The following is an 8,615-nucleotide window of genomic DNA, read 5'->3' as shown; positions in this document are numbered from 1 at the left end:
GCCAACTCCTGTTCATCTTCTCCTTCTAGATATAGAAAGCTTCAGACTGAGGAGCCTCAATTCTACTACCACTTCCCATCACTGTAACCGTGGGCCAATGCTGTCGTTTCTCAAATTTCTGCTTAGCCCACTCAGTATATGTGTAACTGTGAGTAGGCGCCATATTATCCCTGAACCTCCACTTCCTCGTTAATAAAATAAGGATGGGTCAGGTGGTGGTGATGTATACCTTTAATCCCAGCACTCAGGAGTCATAGGCAGGAGGATCTCTGTGAGTTCGAGGCCAACCTGGTCTCCAAGAGCTAGTTCCAGGACAGCTAGGGCTGTTACACCGAGAAACCCTGTCTCAAAAAAACCAAATAAAATAAAATAAAATAAAATAAGGACTGTGGCTATTATACTAAGGGATGTTGGAAGGGTTAAACGAGGGAGATTCACATGAAGACCTTGGCATTACAAGTGCCTAGGTTATTGGTTCTTCTAAAACTATGCTAAGCCTCAGCTTCCCTAACTATCCATCCCTCAGGGATATATGAAAGTTTCATGTCAAATCTCCAAGCCTACTGTTTAGCAACGCTTCAAGAACTATCTGTGGTTCTGCCACGCCTCCCAGTCATTTTTGCACCTGAGCCCTTTGGGGTGCAAAAAGAGTTGCCTTTTCTGTCAACTCCCAGACTCTCAACTGGACCTCTGTGGTTAGAGTGAACAGTTTGTCACCTTTTCTCCTCAGTCTCTGGTAGTAAAAATTTGGGCCTTGAGACCGGAGAGATGGCTCAGTGGTTGAGAGCACTGGCTGCTCTTCCAACTGATTGGAGTTGGAGTCTGTGCACACAGGGTGACTCACAACTTGTCGGTAACTCCAGCTCCAGGGGATCTGATGCTCTCTTCAGGCCCTCCACAGTTACTGCAGCCTCATGGTGCATTGATATAAAAGTATGTAAAAATCCATACATATTAAATTTTTTATTATTAACTTCTTTTTCATATTATATATTTTATAATATTAATTCCCCTCTCCCAACAACTCCTCCCAGCTGTTCTCCACCTGTATTTTGTTTTGTTTTGTTTTGTTTTTCAAGACAGGGTTTCTCTGTAGCTTTGGAGCCTGTCCTGGAACTAGCTCTGTAGACCAGGCTGGTCTCGAACTCACAGAGATCCGCCTGCCTCTGCCTCCTGAGTGCTGGGATTAAAGGCGTGCGCCACCACTGCCTGGCCTCCACCTGTCTTTTCTTACATCTCACCATTCACTTTGTTTTTATACACGGCATCCTTCATTGTTTTGATCTCTCTGGGCCCTGGCATTTGTTGAACCGTTGTCCATATTTCAAGGCCCAACTCAAATACAGCCTCACCTTCCCCAAATGTCGTTACCCAGTAGGAGACAATCCATGCTGGGGTGATGGTGGATGGAGCACTAAGGGTGGGTGGGACAATCAGAAGGCACTAGAGGTCCTCTGGGATTATGTGGACATTTTCCCCGGGATCAAGGAGGTGGCATAGAGTTGCTAGAAAGTCGGGATCACTGGCTCTGCCTAGTTAGAAGAGAAAAATTCTAGTCACTAGGCAACTGTGCAGGGGGAGAAGGATTGGAAGCCATTTCAGGACACGAGCCTGGGAGGAACATAAGACAAAATGTCAGTCTAGAAAATGGCATGTGAGGAGGGAGGGGGAGGGGGACGAGGGAGAAGTGCTCCCTCGGAGTTGAGAATTACTATTCCACAGGATTTAGGGTCTTTAAGCCCATGAGGATTTAAGGATTTGTAATTCTATGCTATATAATACCTTAAAAGCAAGGATATTGGGATTCCAAGGATTTTAAAGCCCTATAACCTATGGTAGAAGAAGAACTTAGGCAATTTATGAGCTATGCAATGCTAGGAGCTTAGGACTCAAAACAAGGTCTTTAAGCGGAACACTGGACATGTGAAATTACTAATTAATCCTCCTTGGGTTTCAAACCATTCTTGACTTAACTCTTGGGTCAGTGTTTCCAAATTGTCTCCCCACAGTCTGAGGATCCTTGAAGGTGTTTCTCACAGAGAAAAATGAGAGAGTCAACTTACAAGAGATAGTACCACTCAGGGAGGGAGCTTCTGCCACCCCACCTCACAGTCCAACTTTTGGCTTCCCTGGGGCAGCTCTATTTTTATCTGATTTACATGCTAGTCTTTTGCGTTCAATTTAAATGAAAGGGTTTCTTGGTAAAGACTATGAAGTTTTATAACCTCTGTCCCAGGATAAAGAAACCTCAGACCTAGAGACCACTTGAATGTAGAGTGGTCCAGCAAGTCACAGCAGGCTTTTCATGTGTCTTCATTGTCTATAAACGCTGCCATCTTTGCTTTGGCTGGTGAGCCATCAAATGCTGACAAAGGTTAACCAAAGAGACCTGAGACATACTCATTAGTTCAGTAAGTCAGTCACCATCATACTCAAGTCTGGAAACCAATATCGTTTATACTATCAGCAATTCCTAGTTACAGATGCTTTCCCTGTGAACAGCTCTGTCTTGCGAGCAGTCGTCCGATGTGCCAGGGCCAGTGCTGTTTCTTCGTTCCCTCTCACGTAATTGGCACAGCCATGCTGACAAAAACTCTCACCCGTCTCTTCATCATGATACACAGAGAAAGAGAATGGAGCTCAGGGTGAAGAAGCAACTCACCCAGGTTCATGCATCGAGCTCCCGGGAGATTCTGCTTCACTTACCAGACAAAAGAAAATGGGCCAAAGGAATAGAAGGGGTCAAAGTTCAACTGCCGGCTAGCCTTCTTCCAAGAGCAAGGTTCAATTTTAACTGATAGATGGAAGCCTGTCCATCCCATTTAGGGAAGTCCCAACTAGGGCTCAGAACGGGAGCAACTATCTTAGGTTGAGACGGAAGGGCAAGGGAAGGAGGCGCCATTTTGCTTTTCAATAAGATGCCCTCACGGTTAAGGTAAGATTTGAGAAAGTAGGCAAGTTGATCAATCAACAGTGCTTCTCCTGAGAACTGCTTTGAGAACACCTGGGTGATTTTCCCTTATGATATTCTGAGCCATCTTGTTGTGAGGGGTGCTAGGCTACAAAGTTGCATGGGATAGCAAACGCGAGTTCCTGCAAAGGCAAGGAGAAGGCAGGCGCTGTCACAGATGAGACCGTGGGCGTGTGAGGATATCCGTCCTGGACTTGGGGGCGTAGAGACGCCCCCCCCAAAAGGTAATGTAAGGCACTTCTGTTGAATGAATCAGAGCTTAAAAGGCTCAGGAGAGTGGAAACCCATCTCAGGCAGGAGCTTAAAGCCACAGAAGAGCTAGAAAGCATGCTACATTCAAGGGCAAATGAAACAAATTTTTAAGGGCAGAGAGATGAATCTAAAACGATAGTCAGAAGTTGGATGATTAGCACCAGGCATTGGGGCAGACACCTGTAACCCCAGCCGTGGAGAGTTAAGACAGGAGGATGGCTGTCTTAACAGCAATAGTGCCAGAACAGCTAGGAATACATACCAAGACCTTGTCTCTAAAAAAAAAGCCACAAACAAACAAACACACACACAAAAGCAGATGATTAAAGAATCCAGAATACCACAGTAAAGACTGGGTTCATGAATGTATAGTGTTGGATGTCCGCATGTGTTTTCCTAAAAAGTTGTACTGCCTCATGATAATCTGTCACCCCTTCCAGTCCCCCCAAAAAAGAACCAACCATAAGTCTAGCTGTTGGTGGTCCGTGTGCAGACAGATTGTGAAACAAAATGCTGGAAGTAAGAAAATTTGTTGAAGAGTAATTGGGACAGAAGTAAACATGAAGGCCCAAGCTATGGTTGCTACTGAGGGAACCAAAGAGATACAATTGACAGTATTTAGTGGGTGCCCAAGCGTTCCTCCTCATTTGACAGCGGCCCCCAATGACTAAGTGAGAAAATGCATCTCACCTTTACCCCAGCCCTCACCTCATCCTCTGATTTCATAAGTGAACAGAGAGGCCTGGCATTTTGAGGCTCTGTCCCCAACATGACATTCTCCAAGGAGAAAAATCTTTTGGCTGACCTCAGGTAGAGCAACAAACTGACCTCCACCTGTGACTTCAAAACATGGGCAGAGTTCAGTTAAGAAATCAGCACAATTCCAAGAAAAAGGCAAACATCATTCCATTTATTTTTCTCCTGATTCATCTTATGCCAATACCCAGACTGAATGAATAGCAGGCAACGAGGATGCAGGTCCCCAGACAAGCAGATTCTCAAGATGCCTTCTTCTGTTCCCTTCCCTTCCCTCAAGGGGCTCCAGTATTGCTTGGATCTGGTAATGGTATCTTTGGAGAAGAAGCTGGAGGCCAGCCTCGCTCCCCTGGAGACTGGTTTATATGGCTGCTACCTTCGAAAACTGGGGGATCAAACGGCCCTGGAGGAGTGACTGCTTTCTTGTCCAAGGGCATCCCTTGCCCTGCTCTACTTCCTGAGGCCTTCAGCAGTCAGGTCTTCCTAATTCCCTTCCGGGTCTTAGGAACCTCCTACTGTTGGCACAAGAGCAGCTCAGACAAGAACATGCCAGAGGCCTAGCCTTGCAAGCCCATCAGAAAAGCCAGGGTGTACTAGACAGCCCGAGGACACTGGTTTTGGTCCAGAAAATTTGTGTCTGGAGACTCTTTGCTAATTGATGCCCTTGGAAACCTGCCAAGTGTAACTAGGATTGCTTCAGTTTGGACAGGTCAGGGGTGGGTCAGCGGAATGAGCTGTGGCCTTGTGTGGTGTGGCCTCTGGTGCTCTCGCACACCCTTCTGGCCCTATTTCATTGACCTCTTCCTCTACATTCTCCTCCTTGTCCTCCCCATCTTCCTCGCTGTCAGAATCCTCATACAAGTTGATGGTGGCCTGGACGGGGAAATTCTGTAGTAGCATCTCTCCAGCACTGTACAGGTAGTCAAAGGAGCGGGATCTCGGCCAGAAGAGCCTGCGGGCAAAGGAGAAACAGGGCGCCTAACTTAGGCAACTCTCAGTTGTAGAGGGACCAGTAGGGGCAAGAAGGAAGAAGACCCTTAGAGCTGCTTGCTAGCTTCAGGAAGGGTCTTAGAGGGAAAGGAAGAAGTAACTCTGGCTCAGAATATTTGCAACTGTTACAAAATGGTTCCAGGAAGGAATGTCACCTCTGACAGACCTAGAACTGTGGCAGAGGGTGAGCCACCTCAGCGTCTCTCAGTTCTAGTGCTGACATCACTCACCACTCCAGCCCTTCTTTTCCTATTAAGGAAGAATTCTGTGATTGCTCAGGGTCCCAGGATTTTACCCTTAGGTCTCAGTGACGGGAAGTCCTCTGGGGCAAGTCACTTTGGCCTCCTCTCATGGTCTCTTTCCTCCTGAGTCATGGCTTTGTCATGAGCAGGCACAGTGCTCGGGGCTGTTTGTCACATTCTGAACTCCAACACTAGAGGCTTACCTGACAGGGTGACGGAACCCAGCCGTGGCCTTGGTGACCTCCGCAGCTGTTGCCCCAGCAGCAGCCTGTCCAAAGCAAAAGCTAGTATGTGGTTAAAGTGCCTCTCCCCCATCGAGGGGCAGAGATCTGCCAGTTCGGACAAACTGCAAAAGACTCTAGGCATCTCTTGAGATCAGTCACCTCCCAGCCCGGCCCTGCAGCAAGGGGTCAGTCTTAGATCTTGGTAAAACGTAAGCAGAGTCGTGGGGCTGGTTTTCTTCCCTGCCCCTGTTCCCGGGCCTGTTTGGAGGCTGTCCAGGGGACAGAGTTCCATTAGAGGACAAAACATTCACGGAGCAGCATGGGAGAGCAGGGGGGCAAGGGATCGAGAGACCGGAGTCCAGCATCAGTGAGGAGTCCAGCCCAGGTCCCTTACCCACTCGAAGCTTTGCTCTCCCAATCTCGTTTGTTGTGGAAACCTTGGCCCTGCCCTCCTCCCAGAGCTGCAGTGGCAATAGAATGTTAACAGTGTGGGCATGATGCTGCCCCAGATGAGCAGCTTTGGAATGAAGGCAGGTGACGTCTGAGAAGGGATATGGCTGTAAGGGCCCGTGTAAATATGTCACAGGGTTTCAAACTCACCGAGTCCACCGGCATCCTCACCTGCCTTGGTTGGTCATTGGCGGAGGGCAGCCAGGGTCTCCAAAGACTTTCTCTAGAGCAAACAGAAAAGATCAATTGGTAGAGAAAGAGGCCTAAATGTAGGCTTCCTCTGGTCACAGAAGTGGCCTCCTGAAAGCTTAGCTCAAGCCATCTGCTCCAGAATACCTTTTGTCCCTTGACTACTAAATCAGTACTCCTATCCCACAATTCTGTTATTGTCTGCATGCGCCCCTTAGGCTGAAAGATACGTATGGGCATGTCTGAAACCTCAATCCCTACTAGGATGCCCCGTACACAGGAGGGACTTAAAAGTGTTTTGAATATGGATGTGAAATTTGTGGAGGAGAGAACGCCCATTGTATGGGGAGCATCTTGCTACCTACTTCCTGCACCAAGTAGTAGTGAACAGAATTATGCTGTTTTCCTAGCTGGAGAAAAGACCCAGAATAGTTCTGGGCCCATTGCTTCTCCTCTAGACTTCTAGAGGCAAGGAAAAGTAAATACGAAACTTGTGGCATGCAAAGGACATGAGGCAGCACCCCAACCAAAGGCCTCTTTAGACTTTGTCCCTTTCACCTTATATCACCTGCCACCATCTAGGCCCCAAAGTCCAGGCTGCACTAAGCCCAATTTCCACGGCAACTTCTCCTGTTCCCTCAGGGAATTGTAGACTATCCCATGAGGGTCAGGCTACTTGGCTTTCTGCTTTGGCAATGTCCACTGTCTCTCAGCCCACTCCTGTCACCTGGAGTGACGAGTGAGTCCAGCTGAAGGTATAGAGGAAGGTTTGAGGCTCTTTGGTGTCTCCCCCTTCAAAGAGAACAGAGCCAACACCATTGGGGCCGTCCTACCTTCTCCCAGCTTTATCGCCCTAAGCCTGAGTTCAGGCTGTCAAAAGCCAAGCTCCACTTACCTTTCATTCCCAGAAACTTCTCGTCCACCGATTTGTGCCTGGACGGGGGCTTGGGCCGGGGCCAGGCCAGGGGGAGCAACAGCAGGAGCAGCAGGATCCATCCTTGGGACACCAAGCCAGGCGACTGTGACTTTTCCAGTTCTCGGAACCTTCTGCTCTCGTTTGCCTTTTCCCCCAGAGACCCTTTTATAAGGCCCGCCTTGACTCATCAGTTATTCAGGCGGAGCAGGGGGTGGGGGAATGTGGGCCGGTTGTGAAAATTTAGGGAGGGGGCTCGTGGAGAGAGAGCTACGGTTCTTGGGTGTGAAATCTCTCCCAGTTCAATAAACAGGGTCCAGGTGAAGGTGAGGGGTCTGCTTAGTTCCAAGGCAGAAAGGAAAACAAAGAAGGGGCGAATTTCACACCATTTGTGTTATTTCCCCAGGCAGCATCAAGGCCCAAGGTGGGAAGGAGGGGTGCTCATTAGTACCCAAAGGCACCAAGGCTTGGCTGGGACAGGGGGCTGAATACTTGGGCCTTTTAGCAAAGTTGGGTCCCAGTGAGAAAAGAAGGCTGCCAGCTCTAAGGAGAGTGAAGCACTCACCCGGTATTTCAGCTCAAATCCCAAGTAGATTTGCCAGGTGGACCTGATACAGGGTCACTGCCATGAAGCCTGCCACGTGGCTTCGGATAAAGAGGGGTTCTGGGGGGAGCAGGTCCAATCTCTTGCAGAGTGAACCCCAAGTCACCTTTCAATGCCTCCCCACACCCTCCTCACTGCTCAGTTGATTTGCAAGAGTGTCTAAAGCCCCTCTCTGGCCTCAGCAGAAAGCTGTGTGGTGTGGGGAGCAGGCCCCGGGGAGTTTGCAGGGCAGATTCCAAATGGCACAGCTCAGCTTCTGGTTTGGGAGCCCAGGTGCTGGAGACTGGGAGGGTTTCTGCCCAGCACTGTGCCGCCAAAGAACCATCCCAGGCCTCAGTCCTCTCATGTGAGATGAGGCTGCTGGCCCAGTGGTCCCCAAGGGCCTGCCAGCCTGAGCACTCTGTGACAAGCGCTGGGGAATGAATGCTGACCCCAGCAAGCCAAAAGGTTGGATCAGAGCGCTTGGTGTTCGCCACCTTTTGGGCCTTAGCCAAAAAGCTTCCAGTTACACCAACTGGCAGGCACTTTATGCTTAGAGGTTTCAAAAATATTCCTCCTGACCTCAGTGGCCAGCACCTGCCTAGATTTAGTGTCTTGGATGTTCATCACAGCCCGGTTTGTAATGTTCAAAAATTAGAAACAACCTCAGTGTCCAATTATAGGAAACCCGTTAGTTTTATTAATTGTGGTCAATCCTTGTAATCACACACTAAGCAGACAGTCAAAATCGGGGTACCAATGCAGCGAATTGGGAAAGGCGGATGCTAAAGAGTGTGACTCAGCTCCCACCTCCAAGCCCTCAGAATTCCAGCCACACTGTGATCTGTACAGAAAAAAAAAAAAAAAAAAAGTCCGGGCCAGAGCTGAGGATAAGGCTTAGCGGTGGAGCATGGCCACAGCAGGGTTTGACCCCTACTCCAGAAGAGCAATGAAGAAAACAACTCCATATGAAGAAGAGTGCCTTGGTGGAAGAATCTGTAAACAGCTAATGCGGTCAAGAGTGAATTACGTAAGTTTCGAAAAC

General features: G+C 48.7%; 1 protein-coding gene across 1 annotated transcript; it reads right to left on the bottom strand.

Moving 5' to 3' along the window:
* Nucleotides 1–4,195: 4,195 nt before the first annotated feature.
* LOC121437013 (protein ripply1-like) lies at nt 4,196–7,070 on the bottom strand. The gene is made up of 4 exons (XM_041636892.1): nt 6,970–7,070; nt 6,036–6,108; nt 5,415–5,479; nt 4,196–4,931 (listed from the first exon to the last, which is right to left on the bottom strand). The coding sequence occupies exons 1-4, from the start codon at nt 7,068–7,070 to the stop codon at nt 4,676–4,678; spliced, it is 495 nt and encodes a 164-aa protein (XP_041492826.1). The 3' UTR covers nt 4,196–4,675.
* Between the last annotated feature and the right edge of the window lie 1,545 nt (nt 7,071–8,615).

This window comes from Microtus oregoni, unplaced genomic scaffold (genome assembly GCF_018167655.1).
Source record: "Microtus oregoni isolate MIOR12 unplaced genomic scaffold, Mior012 000050F_022, whole genome shotgun sequence".
Taxonomy (NCBI): Eukaryota; Metazoa; Chordata; class Mammalia; order Rodentia; family Cricetidae; genus Microtus; species Microtus oregoni.
Note: the sequence above shows the minus strand (reverse complement) of the source record. Positions and strands in the feature narration are given on the sequence as shown.

Coding starts and splice junctions, on each gene's coding strand:
- LOC121437013 (XM_041636892.1), bottom strand. CDS start 7,070: ATGGATCCTGCTGCTCCTGCTGTTGCTCCCCCTGGCCTGGCCCCGGCC. Junction 6,109..6,969: donor GAAGTTTCTGGGAATGAAAG/GTAAGTGGAGCT, acceptor TGTTTGCTCTAG/AGAAAGTCTTTGGAGACCCT. Junction 4,932..5,414: donor GGGTTCCGTCACCCTGTCAG/GTAAGCCTCTAG, acceptor CTTTGCCCGCAG/GCTCTTCTGGCCGAGATCCC.